This window comes from Myotis daubentonii, chromosome 5, assembly GCF_963259705.1.
Source record: "Myotis daubentonii chromosome 5, mMyoDau2.1, whole genome shotgun sequence".
Taxonomy (NCBI): Eukaryota; Metazoa; Chordata; class Mammalia; order Chiroptera; family Vespertilionidae; genus Myotis; species Myotis daubentonii.
In genome coordinates, this window is record NC_081844.1 from 19,983,719 (window position 1) to 20,002,951 (window position 19,233).

The following is a 19,233-nucleotide window of genomic DNA, read 5'->3' on the forward strand; positions in this document are numbered from 1 at the left end:
TCAGGATTTTAAAAAGATTCCCAGGTGATTCTAAGGTGCAGCCAAGGTTGAGAACCACTACACTAGTTGAAATAGAACTTACAACACAGTGAACCTTAAACTGCAGGCTTGAGTAAATGATGAATCAATATTGGCTCATCAACTATAACAAATGTAGCACTAATGCAAGATGTTAATAACAGTGAGAGGATAGGTAGGAACTCTGTGCTTTCCACTCATTTTTCTGTAAACTGAAAACTGCTCTCATGGAGTCTCTGACTTAAAAACACAAACACACAACATAGAGCCTGATCCTGTCATCAGGAATGTTTTTATCACCACCTGGGAAGGAACTTAATTTAGTTTTTGCAGCTGGAGTCACAGGCTTTGGGAACTCTCCAAGGTCCCCACAGGACCACTTTCTCGACAGGAGACCCTGGCAATGACCTCATTCCCCTCTCCATGCTCGTTTCCTTATCTGTATGGGGGTGACCATGATGACACTATGGAGTGGGGATGTTATCCAGAACACCCTTGCTTATAAGTACACCAAGAGGGCTCCATGCTCACTGGCAGCAGACCCTTCTCCTCCCCTCACTGGGCATCTCAGAGAGCTCTATCTTACCTCCCTCTCCTTGCAGACCGGGCATCCAAAGACCCACCCCACACATTGATGGTTCATCTAGCCTTGACCCAGCCAAGGCCCTGTCTGTCCCCTGATACACCCCCAGGTTCACTCACTCAATACCCCCTCCCAGCCAATATTCTGTTGTCACAAACATTTCTTCCTCTGTCCTCTGGAGACAAGATGCGACACTAATACTAGAGGGGGAACAGCAGAAGGTAGAAGTTGAGACTTTGGAGCTCAATGTCCTGGGTTAATATTCCAGCTCAGTCACCCAAAGCTACAAGCTCAGCAGCTCTCACCCAGAGCTACAGCCACACCTGCTGGCCCCATACACAGAGGGGCACCCTTCCTGGGGCAGCAAACCGTGCCACCCACAACACACGCTCTGTTTTGGGCCATTTTGTGCAGCTGTTGAAACCAACAGGCAGATTGGCCGACTCTCCCCTAGGACCACTGAGGTCAGAACAGGGCTTTGTGAGGCCCCAGAGGCTAAGGGTAGCGGTGAGAATGCTAACCTGAGTCCACCTCCTCCCAGAAGCCATACTGGTGTAAGAACAGGCAACAGAGGGCAACAAGGCCAAATCTGCCTCGCTTGTCTCTGGTGCAGCATGTTCCCCAGTGAGGATCCTGTCTTCTGAGACTCAGGGTTCTGTGCACATGGGGACAGTGAACAACTGGGCTCACATCAGGCATCAGATATTCTGCAGCTTTATTTCTTAAACTCAACTATAAAACAAAACCTTGGTGCTTGGAAAGGCCCATGCAAAACAATGCAGGGTCACTGGCTACTGGCCCTACTGCTTTTTGTTCTAGGTGCTGGACGGCACTGTTGGAGGATTGACAGGCAGTCAGAGTGGCCAGCCCCAGTAGGAGTACGGGATGAGCCACCAAGGCAGGCTGGATTGTCTAGGATGTCACCAACACAAGGTCCAGGCTGTCACTAGCAAGGCTAGTGGGGACGGACATTCAATGACTGGAACCCCTGAGGCCATTTCGGATGCCACCAATGGCAGACCCCACCCCCCCCCACCCCCCATTGCTGCCGCTCCCACGGGTCCCACAGCAGCTATGCTGGATGGGGACACCCAAGAAGCCTCTTCCAGGGTGAGCATCTGAGTGGTGGGCAAGCAGCCACCCAGCACCGTCTTCAGGGTCCCTCCAGCAGGAGCTCTGTGCAGATGCCTGAACAGGGACATCCAGGTAGAGGCAACATCCAAATGGTCACTGCAATTCTGGAAGCGTCCAGGACATCAGGAAAGGCAGGCCAGGCAGGGAGACCCACCAGGGATGGGAAGTGCAAAAGGCAATGGGTTTGGCCTAGGAGCGATTTCCAGCTGACCCAGAGGTCCCGGCTGATGCCCCTGCACTGGGTGGGGAAAGCAGACCACTCTGGCGCCTCCATTTGGCAGGGCGGGCAGAGGGCCTGCCTGGATTTCACATGGGACTACACATCCTGGAACCCAGCAGCCTCAGAAGACTGGACTGGGTGGGGCTCCGTAAGGCACAGCTGAGGGGAAGTGGGAAGGCCCCACTCTGGGTCTAAGGCTCAGCAGGGATGATAGATGGAGGCCCCAAGCAAACGCCGGGTCCCAGGAAATGTCTGCTCTGCACTTCACAGGAGAACAGAGGAGGAGAGAGGGGAGATGGAGGAAAAGAGGGGAAAGGTGAGGACAGATGGGGACAGCGGGGAGGCCACGGCCAGGAAGCAGAGAGGAGAAAGAGACACAGACACAGCAGAAGACAGGCAGAGAGGGGCAAGGAGACAGCTCAGAGGACCAGGCAGGGGAGACGGGCTCCTCCTGGGGTCCAGTTTCTCCGCCCCAGGACAGGGCAGAGCTGCCTGGCTCCAGCCCGCCTGGCTTGAGGGGCCTGGCCGGGAGTCTCTGGCCAGCAAAGGAGGAGCTTCAAAGGGAGAAGGAGCCCGAGCAGATCTGGGTGTAGACACCCTGGTCCAGGGGCAGGTAGTGTCCCTGCTTCAGGTCCAGGAAGAAGAGCCGGTCTGAGGTCTGGGATGGGTCAAAGCCTTCATGCTGCAGCCGTGTCTTCTGGATCTTGAAGGTGCCTGTGGGGTGCAGGGGGAGGTGAGGGCGAGGCAGGTGGCTTTCAGGAGCCCCCAACTCACCATCCTCTCCCGTGACTCCAGGCTTTTGCATATGCCCTCCCCGCGGCCAGGAACATTCTTCCCCGTTTGCCTGCCCGACTCCTCCATGTCCTTCAGGCCCGAGCTTCATGTCCCCTCCCTCAAGGGAGGCCTCTCTGACCATCCTCATCACAGCCTGAAACGGTGCACTCGCTGCCTGGTCCCCTCCCCCGCAATGAGACCGAGGCAGAGAAGGGTCTGTCACACAATAGGTCAGGGGTCAGCAACTTAAAGCCCAAGGACCAAATTCAATCCACCGCCTGTTCAGTAAATAAAGTTTCATTGGCACAAAGCCATGCCCATTCACTTACACACTGTCTAGGCTGCTTTTGTGCTACAAGGCAGACCAGAGTTGTTGGGGCAGAGAGTGTATGGCCCACAAAACTGAAAATATTTACTATCCAGGGTCTAAGAAAAAGTTTGCACTCCTGCAGTGGATGATTAAAGAAGGGTTTTATAAAAGATAGGATTGGGGTTAGTATTAAAAAGCAAGGGAGAATACCTACATGCTCTAGAGTTGGGAAGGTCTGTTGTTTTTTTAAATACATTTTTATTGATTTCAGAGAGGGAGAGGAAGAGAGACAGAAACATCAGTGATGAGAGAGAATCATCGATCACCTGTCCCCTGCACGACCCACACTGAGGATTGAGCCTGCAACCCAGGCATGTGCCCCAACCAGGAATCGAACCATGACCTCCTGGTTCATAGGCCGACGCTCAACCACCAAGCTGCGCAGGCCAGGCAGGTCTGTGTGGGTTTTTTTTAAACAAAAATTCAAAAGCACAAACCATAAGATTTTTTAAAAGGATAAATATGGCCATAGCTCAGAGGTTAGTGTGTCGGCCTGTGCACTGAAGGGTTGTGGGTTTGATTCCTGGTCAAGGGCACATACCTGGGTTACAAGTTCAATCCCAGACCCCAGTCAGGGCGTGTGCAGGAGACAACCAGTCAATGTGTCTCTCTCACATTGATGTTTCTCTCTCCCCCTCCCTCCTTCCCTCCATCTCTCTCTCTAAAAATCAATGGAAAAAATATCGAGTGAGGATTAACAAAACAAAATAAAACAAAAAAATGATAAGTATGTGACAAAACTAAGGGTTTCTTTTCAACAAAGGCTATAGTGGATAAAGTTCACAGACTCCCAAATAGGAGAAGAGACTTACAATGTCTGAAACTGCTAAGTAAGTAATATCCAGACCATTTTGAAGAACTACCACAAATCAAAAAGAAAAAGAGTGAGGCAATACAAAGATGGGTGAGAGAGCCGAGAAAGATCAGAGGTGTGAGATGATTTGCTCAAACTTCCATCGGAAAAATGCAGAAAATAAAGACACACCAAAAACTGAAGGATGTCTAGTGCGGCTGGGAAGGAGGAACGGGAGTAAATATGTAAGCAAAACAAGAGAAGGGTCTTGCACAAGCCCATAGTGCCAGCTGGCTGTGAACCACTACGTCGGACTTGGCCTGAGTGCCTGAACCAGGACAGATACGGGGGTGGGGGAGGGGTGCGGCGAACCTGTGGTGTCCATCTGAGGCAGGAGACGCAGGAAGATGGGCCGGGCATAGGGTGCTAGCACCTTCTGTAGCTCCTGGTACAGTGCATTGGGGCTCAGCTGGCCATGGGGGTCTGCAATGGCCGCCATGCCTGCTTTGCCTTCTACTCCTAGAAACAGAGGCTCAGTTGAGAACACCATTCCTCGCCCACCGTGGGACCAGACACACACACAGCAGCCCCTGGCCTCTGATCTCCAGTCCCTTCCACCTGGGCTAACACTGGCCAAAGCAGAAAACATTTTGTTGAGCTCCTGCTACACTCCTGCAACCCTGAGTCAGAGTCGCTTTCATGATCCCATTTTCTGGATGAGGAAACTGAGGCTCAAATCACACAAGAGGGGGGACTCCAGTACCAGCGGCACCCACCCAGGCTGTTGTGTGTAATTGTCCAGGATGTGTACTGCCCAAGGGCACCTGTACCTTCAAGCTCCTCCTGGCTGGGCTCCCTTGGGGCTGCCATACCCTAGGACCACCCCCACAGCCCCAGCTTGCCTGGCACGGCCACCCCATACACGGCCACATCTGTCTGGCCCAGCAGGCGGCTCAGCACACCCTCCACCTCGGTGGTGGAGACATTCTCCCCACGCCAGCGGAAGGTATCCCCACTTCGGTCCCGGAAGTACATGTAGCCCAGCTCATCCATCACCAGCACATCACCTGGCAGAGGGGGGAGGGGAAGGTGAGATGACAGCCACCATCCCCACAGCCAGCCCCTAGGGTGTGCACACCTGAGAGGTAGGCACTGTCGCCCTTGCAGAAGACACTGTGGGCAATCTTCTTGCTGGTGGCGCTCTCGCTGATGTAGCCGTCGAAGCGACGCAATGGGTCCCGCTGGTTGATCTGGCCCACGAGGAGGCCGGGTTCCCCTGGGGAGGAGGCCACACTCAGGTTGCACTAGGAGGGCAGAGGGCAGGGACCCCAGCTCCGGGAAGACTGAGTGAGGGCCCGCTCACCTGTCTGGCATGGGATACAGAGGCCCTGGGCATCTCGCAGGAGTTCCATGGTGTCCTCATTGACCTTCACCAGCCGGATGGGGTACACATGGGGCAGGATGCGGCTGTTGAAGCCACAGGAGCCCACCTGGAGCAAGGAGAACTGTCAGCAAGGAGCCCCAGGGTGGCAGTGTCCTCCCCCATAACACGCTGCCTTTCCTGCCCCAGGGCCTGGAATAGCACCCCCAGTGTCACCCCAGCTCTGTGACCCTGGGTGACCCGAAAAGGGGGGAATTAAGTAGAGTACTCCCTAGGACTCCTCCTCCCACCTTCTCAGTCTCCCTTACAGTTGCAGGTGACCTGCTGGCTTGCTGCCGCTTCCTGGTCCACAAAACCCTCCACACTAGCTGAAGTGGGCACCTGGAGTGACTCTGGAGCCACGTGGGGACACTGGCAGGCTGCTGCTCACTGCCCGCAGCATGTCAGCCGGCCTGGATCAGTCTGAGCAAAAATGCCTGTCTGATGGGTTTGTGCCGCTACATCCTGTTGGGCATGTTTGTTGCAGTAGCAACCTGTGCTAGGGAGGCCACGGCGGCCCCTGGGGACGTCCACTCAACAGATATGCACTGTGGGCGCCAGGCCTTGTAGTCCGGTGCCGGGGCCCCAGCAGCCAGCAAGACAGAAAAGAATTCTGGCCCTGGTGATTGCTTTCTTATTATTCTCATCTGGTCCTGGCCTCGAGGAGGAGGAGGTTGGGAAGGGAGAGGGTAAGGGCAGAAAGGAGGTAACTGCTAATCATGAAAGCATCTGTTTGCAGAGAGCGCCAGCGAGGGGCGCTGCACTGAGCTCATGATGTTGAGTAAGTAGAACACACCCAATGAGCTATTAAACCCCTGTTATAGAAGAAAAAACAAAGCCCCCCAAAAAACAAGGAGTCTGAGACTTGTCCAGTAGGAGGGGATCAGCACCCAACCTCCTCCCTTGGTGCCCGTGAGCCCTGCCTCCCTGCCACCTCCCCAGGTGGAAACTGAGGCAGCTGCCTAGCGCACACAGCCACTCCATGGACTGGAACTCAGGAGTGACAGTTACATGACTGTGTACTAGGAGAGGCTCCCCACATGTGGGGGGCAGCCCAGAAGCCCTCTTAACCCGCCATTGTGCTCCGGGCCACAGCGATTCCCAAACCCGAACTCGTGCCAGACACCCTGCCACGCTCACCTTCCCATCCATGTTGGCGATGCTGCAGTTGCACTCGGTGGCCCCATAGAACTCGCCAATCTGGCGCACACCGAACCGCTCTGTGAACTCCTCCCAGATGGCAGGCCGCAGCCCATTGCCCACGGCCAGGCGCACCTGGTGCTGCCCCTCTGCCTCACGCACTGGCTGCTTCAACAGGTAACGGCAGATCTCCCCGATGTACTGGACCACCTGGCAGAGAGGGAGCACACCATGGGGCCTGACACCCCAGGACAACCCCCGCCCCCATCCTGGGCACTAGAACAAAACAGCCCTAAGGTTCATGACTGTGGGGAAACAGCCCAGTCCTCCAAAGGGGCCTCAACAGGCCTTCTACGTAAATGATGCATTTGGTTCCCCCTCTGCCCCTCACCGTCTCTCTATCCCCATGCTGCTTCCTGGGGACACCTTATGTGCTGCACGCAGGCCTCAAGGGGGGGCCTCAGCACTGACACCCCACAGGGCAACTCAGCCCAGAGCCCATGTGCTCCACTCTGTCCCCCAGAGCCCGGCCAGCTGAACCCAGGCTGCCTGCAGCACTGCTCCTGGGGCGGGACCACTGTCAGGCACATACTCTATGTACTCTGCGCTGCCTCTCAATCACAGCGGATGAACCCCACCCAATTGACCTCCAAGTCACCTGCTCATTGACGCCCTCTGCAGGGAGTACCTGGACAGGAGCTGGGAGGTGATCATCAACCTGGGACCCCCAGCAAGGACACCGCTGAGTCAGGGTAATTTTGTGCAACCAACTAAGCCACACTTGCTTAACCACTTTATTTTTATTTTTTTTGTTAATTCTCACCCGAGGATATTTTTTCCATTGAATTGTAGAGAGAGGGAGGGAGGGAGGGAAGGAAACAGGGAAGGAGGGGCGGAGGGAAGCATCATTAGAGAGAGAGACACATAGACTGGTTGCCTTCCCCATGCTCCCTAACCGGGTCGGGGGATGGAACCTGCAACCCAGGTATATGCCCTTGACCAGGAACCAAACCCACAACCCTTCAGTGCTCAGGCCAACCCTCTAACCACTGCGAGCAACACTGGCCAGGGCAAGGCTTAACCATTTCTTAAAAATATGTATTTTTATTGATTTCAGAGAGGAAGGGAGAGGGAGAGAGAGATAGAAACATCAATGATGAGAGAGAATCATTGTTTGGCTGCCTCCTGCATGCTCCCTACTGGGGATCGAGCCCACAACCAGAGCATGTGCCCTTGACCAGAATCGAACCCGGGACCACAGGCCAACGCTCTATCCACTAAGCCAAACCGGCTGGGGCATGGGCTTAACCCTTTTTAAGTGAATAGTTCAGTGGCATAAAGCACATTCACACTGTTCAACATCCATCTCACCCTCCATCTCCAGAACGTCTCATCTTCCCAAACTAAAACTCTGTCTCCATTAAACATTACCTCCTCGTCCCCATCCCCCAGTGCTGGCACCCACTATTCTACCAACTGTATCTATGAATCTGACTACTCTACAGGTTTCACGTAAGTGGAGTCACACAGTATTTGCCCTTTGTGCCTGGCTTATTCACTTAGCACAATGTCCTCAAGGTTCATGCACATTGTAGCATGTGTCAGAATTTCCTTCCTTTTATGGCTGAATAATATTCTACTGTGTGGATGGACCACATCTGCTTCTCCATTCATCTGTCGATGGACACTTGGGTTGCTTCCATGTTTTAGCTATTGTGAATGCTGCTGCTATGAACATGGGTGTACAGACATCTCTTTGACACTCTGCTTTTAAATCTTTCGTTTTAAAATCAGTCCTCCACAGACACAAACAGCCACACAGTATATTATTCCATTCACAGGAAATTTCCAGAACAGGCAAATCCACAGAAACAGAAAGCAGATTAGTGGATGCCAGGGGCTTGGGGAGCGGGGGCGGGAGTGACTGCTCACGGGTACAGGTTTTCCTTTTGGGGTGATAAACATGTTCTGGAACTAGATAGCGGTGATGGTTGCACAACATTGTGAAGGTACTAGACGATGAACTGTTCACTTTAAAATGGCTAATTTTATGTTATGTGGATTTCACCTCCATTTTTAAAAAGGTCATCATCTCTCAGAGGTTTCACTGAAACATCCATGCAGGAAGCATGCTGCTGTCTGGGCGACTTCACAACGCTGCAGGAGGGACTGGAATCTGGGATCTGGGTGGGGGCGGGGGAGGCAGTGACAGGTGCTCAGGAATCCCTCATACTTTCCTGTCCACATTTATATGCATTTGCAACTCTCAGTAAGTAAGGTAAATCCCCAGACTGTCTGCATTTCAAGATTCAGATTAGCAACGTCCCCCAAGACCTCAGCCCAAGCAGAACGTAAATCCTCAAAAGCAGAGAGTACAGTCATTGCCCCAAGGGGTCCCCCAGGATGCCCTGCCGAGAGCCCCCGCCCAGCTTTGTGACCTGGGATGGTGGCTGAACCTCGCTGGGCCCCACCTGTCCACTGTGGGATAGCACCTGCCAACTTGCAGTCCCATCCTCTCCCCGCTCCCCTCCCCCTCCCTCTTCTTGGAGACAGGGGCTAGTATCTGTATTTCCACCCCATCGCAGTGGTGAAGCCCTCTTGAGGGGGGGGGGGGGATGTGTCTTAGCCCGCCTGCTGTCAGGAACAGAAAATGTCCTCCACCTCTGCCTCATGCACACCCCACCTGGAAGTCCCACGCCTTGTGGCCTTAAATGTGAAATAGCCCAGGGCGGTGACTGGTGACTGAGCCCACTGGTCTCATTTCCATTCAGAGCCTGTAGGGAAGACCCGGGAGGGAAGGAGGGGCCAGGGCACAGGGAAGTGGAGCCCAATTGCAGTTACACTGCACGCCTTCGTTTCCCCATGTGTAATCCCCATGTGCATAATGGGTGTGAAGTCTTTGCCCACTCCCAAGGTGGGTAAAGGGTTAGCCCTGGGCTGGACACAGAGCTCAAGAAACACTGGTCACCCCCTGTCCCCATCAGGAGCCCTGGAGGGGGTGGGAGAGGGGGCCGTGGCGCAGTGGAGGACCTGCGGGAGGGGCGGGCCTGACCGTGCAGTTGTGCTTGACGCAGTCGTCCCAGAAGCGGCTGGCTGAGAACTTCTTGCGGAGGACCACCGTCATCCCGTAGAGGAGACACTGTCCCACGCCCATGATGTTCCCTGCAGAAGGCAAGCTTGGTGAGGGGTTCCCGGCCCCCCGTCCTGTCCCCCAACCCCAGCACCCCCTGGTACCTGCGGAGTGATACAGGGGCAGGCAGTCGTAGAGCACGTCTGAGGGGCGCATGCTGTAGGCGTGGTGGCCAAAGGCTGCGATGCGGTAGTACCTGAGGGCAGGAGGGCAGGGGCTGGGACCGACATCCTCCAGGGCGTGGGAAGGGGGGAGTGTGCTGGGAACTGGGGACACAGCAGCACGCCAGGCAGAGCCAGCCCAATTCCCAGGCTTGCGGGCTGGCCGAGAGGCACATGCAGCAAACACAGAACTGTCCATGGTGCTGTGTGCCCTGAGGGATGTAACGGGGCTAAGGGACAGAAAGGGGCTGAAGGTGACACAGCCAGGGAGGGTGGGGGATCCTGCCTGGGGAAGTGGCACATTAGCTAAGGCCTGGCAAGGAGCTGAGGGGGCGAGCTAGGGAAGGGCAAGCAGGCAGTGGGCATAGCACCTGTAAAGGCCCTGAGACCAGAGGAGCCTGGCCAGATTGAGGAAATGGGAGTGGCCGAGAAGACAGTGAGCAAGGGATGGAAAGGAAGAAAACATCAGAGAAGTGGCAGGGCCACACAACATGAACGGGGGTTTTATTCTGAAGGCCAAGGCAGGTACAGGGCCATCTGGCCCGGGACGGGGGGCGGGGTCTGAATCAAGTCTTTAAACCTTCCTGTGGCCACTGAGGGGAGCAGCAGGATGCTAAAGAGGGACTGGGGCAGGTCCGGGTAGAGTGGGGGTGTGTGTGGAAAAAGTGGACAGATTGCAGGACAGACCCCGTTAATGGGCTGGATGTGGGGAAGAGGTGTGGCAACGAGGAGCCCCAGAGCACCAGGAATAGGGCAGTGGGATTTATGGGGTTGGGGAACCAAGCTATGAGACGACCTGGAGTCATCCTCCGGACTGGGGCGCCATGGGCCCCTCACCTGCTGTGCACGACAATGGCGGCCTTGGGTAGCCCCGTGGTCCCCGACGTGTAGATGTAGAAGAGTCGATCTGCAGGAGATGAGGGTGTTGGCGACCAGGTGCTGGGAAGGTGGGGTGAGGGGACAGCGTGGGCATTGGTGGGGAAGAGGGGCCCCACCTTGGACTCACCATCCATGCCCTTCCCAGGGGACTCGGCCAGGGGTGCCGTGGATGCCTCCTTTAGCAGCGGGTCCAGGAGCTGGGTGTCCGGCAGGCTGCCCTCAGGACCCAAGTCTCCAGAGCAGAACTTGAGCAGGCTCTTCCCCAGCTGTCCACTCACCTCAGCCACCACTGCAGCCCAAAACAGACGTGTTATAGTCAAGGATGGGCCGGCCCCTCCTAAGGGCTGAGGTGCACTGTCTCCTTGCCCTGAGCAGCCACAGCCCTGCCCAGGATAATGCCTGCACCCAGCCTCACCTGCTGCCAGCTCCCCTCCGAAGATGAGGGCCTTGGCGCCCGAGGTGCCCAGGCAGAAGGCGAGGGGCTCGCGCCGCAGGTTGACGTTGAGCAGAGCGGCCTCCACGCCAGCCTTGGCCAGGCCCAGCCACAGACCCACAAACTCCGGCCGGCCCTCCAGGAAGATGGCCACCACATCGCCCGGCCCGAGGCCCAGCTGGTGGAAGACGTTGGCCACAGCGTTGGAGTAGGCGTCCAGCTGCGCGAAGGTCCAGCACACACCGCTGCCTGCGTCCACCAGGGCCAGCCGGTCCGGCTGCTGCCGCGCCACTGCCTGGAAGATCCCTGGGATGGTGTGGCGGGCTCGCTGGTGCCGCCGCAGCTCCAGGCGCACTCTGATCAGCACAGAGAGGCCACTGGGAGGGGGGACGGAGGGGACGGCGTTACTGGGTACCTGGCCAGGCTCCCAGGGGACCACCCCAAGCCTCTGTGCCACATCTGGAGAAAGTGGAAGAAAAGGTCCCTGTACCCCCCAGACCAGTGAGGGTTCAAGGAGGACCCTTTGGTTGGAGGGCTTTGCAGGGACTAAGGTCCATCCACCAACCAGCCCCGAAAGCAGCAGATTCTCACAGCTGGCCAGGCCCTCCAGGACGCTGAGGAGGCCGAGGCCTAGTCCTGTCTTTGTTCTCTCCTTTGGGACGCGCCAAGCACACCTGCCGGACTCCTCAGGCGCCATCTGCCCCAACCAGACCCCGGGGTCCAGCCATGAGCTGGGCAGCTGCTCCACCCCCAAGTCACTCAATGGCAATAGACACAGGTGGCCAGGGGAGGGGTGGCTTCTCCCCGGTGGGGCCAAGAGACCTGTTGTCAAGATGGGGGGATACAACTCAATGAGCATTTGAAGCAGGTTCGTCTCACTTCCACTTCCCAACATGCTAGTGGATGAGGGGATCAGAGGCGCAGGGGATGGCAAGACCCCAAAAGGAAGTAGCCAGGGCCCTGAATGACTGTGTAAAGGTGAGCAGCCACCAAGGATGCCAGGCCATCAGATGAGTGAGAAATTAACTTTTTGTTTTGTTTTAAGTAAACAAAAATTGCTTTAATTTCTAAATTTCTTGGTGTGGCAGCTTGAGAAACGAGTGGTTCCCCTGTTTTTATGTGGCTCCCTGCCCCGGTGCCCAGAGTCTCTGGCTCTGAGAGGTAACCTCAAACTTTGTTAAGACACTGATAATGGGGTTCTGTTTGTTATAGCAGCTTGCTCTGCCCTGAACAATACAGATATAATCTCAACTATACCTCCATTTAGGCCTCATCTGGCCATCATGTCCCACCTGCTTTATCATCAAATTCCTTATCAAATCCATTCTTTGCATCCCCGCTGCTTCCCCCTTGCATCCTTGGTTCCTTGAAATGGCTTCCTTCCATCCCTGGACTCAACATCTTCACAGTAGACTTCAGCACTGCCATTCACTCACTCACTCATTCATTCATTCATTCATTCATTCATTCATTCATTCCCTTCCTCCTCCATTTAGCAGACAGCTGATGCGCACCAGCACCTATTATGTGCTGGGTACAGTTTCTGGCTCAGGCACAACCAGGTCCGACCCTCAGGGGCTCACAGTACTTCCAGGAGACGCACCCCCTCCTCAGACATGAACGAGCATGAAGGAAGGACTGGCTGGAGAGCAGGCCCTGATGGGTGACGCAGCCAGAGTGATGCGGACGGGGCCAGGGGTGAGAGTGGCCCTGAGGGAAGACAGGTAGATCACTTCGCAGCAGGGCCTGGCAAGATGAAAAGAAGAGGCCATGGTAAGGCTAGGCACAGCCGGTACAAAGGCCCTGAGGTAGAAATGGGCCTGGAGAATGAGGCACATTCGAGAACCAGAGCAGAGGCCAGTGTGGCAGGAATCAGGCAAGAGGGGGATGGAGGGAGACGAGGTTCTTGGTGGGCAGACAGGTCTGTTAGAGGAGTGACGTACAGGCCTGCAAGGATCTGCAGGGGGGGTTTTGTTTTTTTAAATATATTTTTAAAATATATTTTATTGATTTTTTACAGAGAGGAAGGGAGAGGGATAGAGAGTTAGAAACATCCATGAGAGAGAAACATAGATCAGCTGCCTCCTACACGCTCCCCACTGGGGATGTGCCCACAACCAAGGTACATGCCCTTGACCAGAATCGAATCCACGACCCTTCAGTCCGCAGGCCAACGCTTTAGCCACTGAGCCAAACCGATCAGGGCTGCAGTTTTCAAAACTAAGGGTTCAGCATTCTGATGACATTTGTGAGTCTTCCCGCTTGGGTCACTGCTTATCCTGGGAGCCCCTAGGAACCCGTCGAGCTGCACCTGGGAAGGGATCAGGGTTTTTGGTCCTTGTAGGAATTTGCCCCCAGGAATTTGGACCAGCTGAACCCCAGCATCCGCACACATGCTCCCTGCCAGCACATTGACATATGCACAGGCCTCACCTGCCCGCTCATTCACTGAGCTTCCTTGCCGCCTCCCCCAGGAAGCCTTCCGGGGATCAGCCCTTGCACTGTGCCTGCTGCTCCCCCATCACAGAATACACTCCTCCAAATGAGGCCAAACTTGGCCAGATTCACATAAGAGGTGAGAGTCATTCTGGGCAAAGAGGGGAAAATGCAGATGGACAGTGGGGCAGGCTGCTGCCACTAGAGTCTTTCATCCCAAAGCGTATATGACTTAAATAAAAGTAAAAATTACAAATGAAAGTAGAAAGAAGAAAGAGAGCACCAGGGGAGGAAAAGGATGGAGAATGTGTTCATTCGTGGGCACGAAGAACAGACGAGGTCTGCATAGATTCCTGTGATCATATCTTGGGAGAGCGATACTGAGGAGGGGAACTGCAGGGCAGGGGTCAGCAAAGAGAGGGCACTGCATACCCCTCTAGAACAGTGGTCAGCAAACTCATTAGTCAACAGAGCCAAATATCAACAGTACAATGATTGAAATTTCTTTTGAGAGCCAAATTTTTTAAACTTAAACTACATAGGGAGGTACACTGTTATTAACTTAATTAGGGTACTCCTAAGGCTTAGGAAGAGCCACACTCAAGGGGCCAAAAAGCCGCATGTGGCTCGCAAGCCACAGTTTGCCGACCACGGATCTACAACATTCAAAATCTGTACCATGTGTTAAGTACTAACTATTACAAAAAAAAGTAAGGATGCAAAATATTAAAAGTTAGCTGTTTATACATCCATCTCCCTGGTCAGATCCCCATCGCTCATCCATTCAACTAATAAATAGAGGAGCTAAGATGAGCAGGCTTTGCGTTTACTGAGGAACTACTATGTGATGAGCACTATGCTAACTTTATGGTCACCTTCCGAAGTTGGGTCCTAAGATCCCCATTTGTCAGATGAATGAGCTGAGAGCTCAGACAAGTAAATTAACACGCCCGAGATCACAAGGTCACAGTCAGGGACAGAATAACCAAGAACCAGGTCCCCTGGCACGGTCCCTACACTCCTCCTCAGGCTGGCCACAAAGGCAGGCCAAGTGCCCATGGTGCACACAGCAGTTGCTCAATTCATGCTTCTTGAAGGACAGGCATTGTACACAGACTACTCTTACAGATAAAGGAACTGGGACTCGAAGGGCGATGATCCAAGGGCCAGCAGGGCACAGGGCCACGGTCCAGTTAAGACATGCTGACTCTGTCTTACCACCAAGCTGGTAAACATCAGCTTACAGAGCCGCCGAGGCACCCACGCCGGCTGAGGGCAATCGGCACCAGCACATCTGAACGCCTCCGTGTGCCCAGCTCCCCTCGTAGAGCTTCCCTGATAGAGCACCCGAAGAACTCCATGAGGTGGTGCTTGTGCAACAGCCACAGGGAGAGGGTCATCAGCGAGGTTTGGAACCACAGAGAGCAGCCCCTGCATGGGGGCTCCATCCACAGACCATACAGCAAGAAACCGAACTGAGGCTGTGGCTGGTCACACTCAGGTTAGTTAGCACTCAAGGCGGGGTCCCAGCCCCCTCAGCCTGTCACCACTCCGTCCTGCGCGAGCCCCAGGCTCTCTGAAGCACACCCACACAGGCAAGCAGTGAGCGCCAGTGCTCAGCTCCAGCCACATGCCTGGGCAGAAGCCCAAGCCATCCCCACCCTGGGGACAAAGAGGCCACTCTCCGCCTCTGGGTCCTTCCCAAGGCCTCTTCTCATCCCTCCGCTCCTTGTGCCGCCTTCTGTATTTACCCGGGGCAAGAAGAAACCAATCAGGTTACATGTGGGCAGATTTCATGCCACAATTACAAGACCAGTTGGAAGAACTTGGACAGGGGGCTTAAATATTTTCTGAACCCAGGCTCTAAATACAGCCACCCTGGGCAGAGCATAGCAGCTAAAAACATGGACTCTGAAGCCCTGCCCTTCCCTGGCTGTGTGTTCCTGGGCAAATGTATTCACCTCTCTGTGCCTCGGTTGACCAACCTGTAAAATAGGTTTCATAGGCCCTTCTTCCTTACAGGGCTAAGAGAGAGCATTAGCACAAAGCCTGCTGCATGGAGTGGGCTATACAAGCTGCATTAGTTACTGCGGCATAACAAATTACTCCCAAAACAAACACTGGAAACAACAAACATTTATTATCTCACAGTTCCTGTGCGTCAGGAATCTGGAAGTGGTTTCGCAGGGTGGTCTGGCTCAGGGTCTCTGGTGAGGCTACAATCAAGGTGTCAGCTGGGGCTGTGCTCAGCTCAAGGTTTACTAGGAGGGAATTCGCTTCCAAGTTCATTTATGTGGGCCTCCCCCAGCGCTGCCTCCCATGTGGCAGCCAGCTTCTCCCCCAGAGAGCAACCCAAGAGAGCGCTCAACATGGAAGCCTCGGTCCTCTTCACAGGTAACATCCTATCACCTCTGTTGTGTGCCGTCCGTTAGAAGTGAGTCACCAGGCCCAGCCCACACTCAAAGGAAGGGGATCTGATAAGAGCATGAAGACCAGGGTGTGGGGCCATACGCAAGGCTGCCTCCCACAGAAAAGTGTGCCAAGCCCTGTGTCAAGGCCTCAGCGTGGACCGCACTCCCGCCCTGTCCCCAGAGAAGACAGGGCCAGGCATGGATACACCCAGTCCATGGGCTAGAGCGAGGGCCCTGACAAGCCCAAGGAGGCAGGGAGGGCCCGCCAGCTGTGCTCCTGGGTGTGCGACCCTAAGTGGAGGCCAGGGCCACGGGCTCCATCTGGGCTCCCCAAGTCCCCAAGAGGAGAAGACACTTGTGAAGGCAACAGACCCATGGCAGGTGCTCACACACTCTCCCAACATGGGGGCTGCTACTGAGACGTCTCTGCCGGGCACCTCCAGCAATGCCTACTTCACACAAGAAGACTCCCACAGCCGCCTCTTTGAGCCAGACCCTCAGAGACCCAGAGACCTTCCAAGGACACCTGCACATGACAGCAGAATCCTCTCCCCAGAGATCCCAGTCTCCAGAGACCACCACACAAGCCAGAACACACAGAACCTCCCCACAGACCCTGAACCCCAAGTCCCGCCCAGACCCCAACTCTCAAAGAGCACCTGTCAGTGGTCACAGAGAAACCTGTCAATGGCTGAGGCACACACCCTTCAAAGACCTTAACGGTCCTTTACAGATGCCCCTAGAAGCCCATTCATTCCTTCTCCCAAAGCCCTAAATAGACCCAAAGTGTCCAGTCAGTCCGGACAGCCTCCAGAGACCACTGAGCTGCCCGTGTGAGCCCCTTGGGACCTACCAGAGTCCCCCGAGGAGCCCTGAGAGGCCTCCCACCAAGGCCCCACCCCCAACACCCACAGCCTCACAATCAGCCCGGGTTCTATGGGACTCCTACCAGCTGCCCACAGACCACCCCCAAGTTCCCCCCACGCCCCCCGAGATCTCCCACGTGGCCTCAAGGACTTGGGAACCTACGCAGGTCCCTCCAGAGACCCTCAAGCCGCCACCTGCAAGTCCCCTCGCTCCCCAACCCGGCCCTCTCGCAGGCCGAGCCCGAGCCCCGCCCCCGCGTGCAAACCCTCCGCACAGGCCCTCGGGACCCCCACGCCGCCCAGCAGCCCCCTCCTCCCGCCCCCGGGGAGCACGGCCGGGGCCAGGCCGGGGTGGCACTCACAACAGGTCCCGCCTCGCGGTCTTGCAGACGATGCGCAGGAAACGCCAGCCGCCGCCGCCCACGTACACGCAGAGTGCCGCCGCCGCGCTCCAGGTCCATGGCAGCCCCAGCAGCCACAGCAGCCCCAGCGAAGCCACGGAGGCCGTCCCCGCACCAGGAGCCCGCATCCTGGGGAGGCGGAGAGCGCTGAGGCCGCGGGCCGCGCAGGCCCCGCCCCGCGGCCAGGCCGGCCCCGCCCCCGGCTCAGGCCCACCTGCTCCGCGCAGACCCCGCCCCCAAGTCTGGGACCGGCCCCGTCCCGGTCAGACCCCGCCCCCGGGCCGGGGTCCCATCAGGCCCCGTGTTGGGCACAGGCCTCCGAGCTCCTGGCCCGGGCCCCACTTCTCTACCGGTTCGTCCGCGTCCAGGTCACGCCCCGCACACAGCTGTCCTCCCCTGTCCGTCACTGTCAGTCGCACCCCATGCCGTGACCCAGCCGTGCGACCCCGGACCCGACTCCGCCCTCGGGACTCGGCCCGAAAGCCTGGCTCCACCTGGTCCGCCCCGCAGACCCAGGCCCTGCCCGGGCACTCGGCCAGGCCGCGCCCCCACGCCTCGACCTCGCGGCGGCGGCGCCGGGTCCGGGGACCGGGACGCCTCCCCACTTCCTGTCCCCAACCTGCCCGGCCGCCAGCCCGGGTCTTCCTGAGCGTCCCGCCTCCGCCACCCGCCACTCGGCGGGCCCCGCCCCACGCGGGCCTCTAGCCCCGACCCTCAGCACCAGCCCCCGCCCACCCCGAACCGGACCCGCCCCCAGCCCCGGGCCCGGCTCGCATTCCAGCTCCAGGTTCCATCCCCGGCTGCCGGCCCCACCCCCACGCTGCGGCCGGTCGCCCTCCGGGACTCACCCCGGCCCCCGCTAGCGCCCTCGGCCCCGCCCCACTGCGCCCAGTCCCGCCCAAAGCCCCTCTTCCGACCTGCCCGCCTAAGCGCTCCGGAGCCGCGGAGCCGAGGCCCGCCCCCTTCCGGAGGCCACAACCATCAAGAGGGCCCCCGGGCCAGAGAAGCGACGGCTAACGAGACCCTGGGGCTAGAACGGCCCGGCGAAGCCGCCGGCTGTCTCCTTGACAACCAAACTTCATCCGCCCCCACACCGCGCGTTCCCGCAAACACGTGCGTCCCGCAGCCGAGGGGCGTGGCCTCCGGGCGTTCGCGCCCCCCCCCCCCCGCCCCCCGCCCCCCGCCCCCATGTCATCCCGATTCCTACACCGGGGAGCTGGGAAATCCCAGTTTACAATCCGGGCCCGCCTGGACTGGACTCCTGCCCCAGCTTGTTCTAAATACAAGCCCCAAGCCTCTTGGATCTCAAAGCCACATTCCAGTGACCTTGGGAGTCCTACACTCACAGCCTGGGGCCCTAGACGTTCCTCAATTCAAACCTCACCTTCTTAGTCTGAAAGATACATTACTAGGACCCAGCTAATCCCAAATCTGTATCCCAACATCTTGTCAGTGAGGTTCAATGTAACACCCCAGGAGCCCAGGGAGAACAAAATCCACACGCCAGACCCCCACCCTCCCACAGGAGTCCTTTATTGGCACCCGAGGATCCTAATGCTCACCCCGAGCCCCCCAAAGCACCCTCCTGATCAGGTGAGGCCAGGGCCGGCCTGGCTGCCCGATACCCTGTTTCCTGGCTGACCTGGAGCTGCTCACAGAGCCGCCGTCCTGGCTGCTCCCTCGTGGGCTCCCAGAAGCTCAGGCAGGAGGCAGGCAAGTCCAAGATAGAAAACCCCAACCTAGTCCCAGCTAGTGGACCTTCCGGAGGGCCTCTGTTTTTGCAGACTCCTGGGTCCTGCTTTCCTGCACTGTGCCCATGAGGGCCTCTGCCCTGTGCTTCTCTCCAAGCTCCCCCTCCTCTGCCCTCCTACCCACCCCACCCTGCTTGTTTTCTTCCCTGCTTGGCAGACCTTTTCAGTGCAATCCTTGGAAGAAGGCCTGGGCCTGTTTCCAGAGCCATTTGGAGGACAAGGCTTGGCAGGAGCTCACTCGCCCTCCCCCCTCCCCCATGCTGTCATTGGTTCCTGGGGCCTTCCAGGGTGGGCGGAATGGGTTCGAGGAGAC

General features: G+C 56.9%; 1 protein-coding gene across 6 annotated transcripts; it reads right to left on the reverse strand.

Annotated features, from left to right (window-relative positions):
- Nucleotides 1–1,299: 1,299 nt before the first annotated feature.
- SLC27A1 (solute carrier family 27 member 1) lies at nucleotides 1,300–19,016 on the reverse strand. Of its 6 annotated transcripts, none has more exons than XM_059696269.1 (13): nucleotides 18,812–19,016; nucleotides 17,131–17,298; nucleotides 11,038–11,432; nucleotides 10,750–10,911; nucleotides 10,581–10,650; nucleotides 9,687–9,778; nucleotides 9,505–9,614; nucleotides 6,453–6,662; nucleotides 5,256–5,382; nucleotides 5,031–5,168; nucleotides 4,795–4,959; nucleotides 4,265–4,411; nucleotides 1,300–2,669 (listed from the first exon to the last, which is right to left on the reverse strand). In XM_059696269.1, exons 2-13 carry the CDS (start codon nucleotides 17,295–17,297, stop codon nucleotides 2,512–2,514), a joined length of 1,941 nt encoding a protein of 646 aa, XP_059552252.1. In that variant the 5' UTR covers nucleotide 17,298; nucleotides 18,812–19,016; the 3' UTR covers nucleotides 1,300–2,511. The 6 variants fall into 6 exon arrangements, with proteins under 6 accessions (XP_059552252.1, XP_059552254.1, XP_059552255.1 ...); XM_059696271.1 differs by lacking the exon at nucleotides 18,812–19,016 and adding an exon at nucleotides 18,087–18,236; XM_059696272.1 differs by lacking the exon at nucleotides 18,812–19,016 and adding an exon at nucleotides 18,018–18,036.
- Between the last annotated feature and the right edge of the window lie 217 nt (nucleotides 19,017–19,233).

Excerpts from the sequence above, each read along its gene's own strand:
- SLC27A1 (XM_059696266.1), bottom strand. Across the intron at positions 10,651-10,749 it reads CCCTGGGAAGGGCATGGATG|ATCGACTCTTCTACATCTAC; the intron begins GTGAGTCCAAGG and ends CATCTCCTGCAG. Across the intron at positions 6,663-9,504 it reads GCGTCAAGCACAACTGCACG|GTGGTCCAGTACATCGGGGA; the intron begins GTCAGGCCCGCC and ends CCTCTCTGCCAG.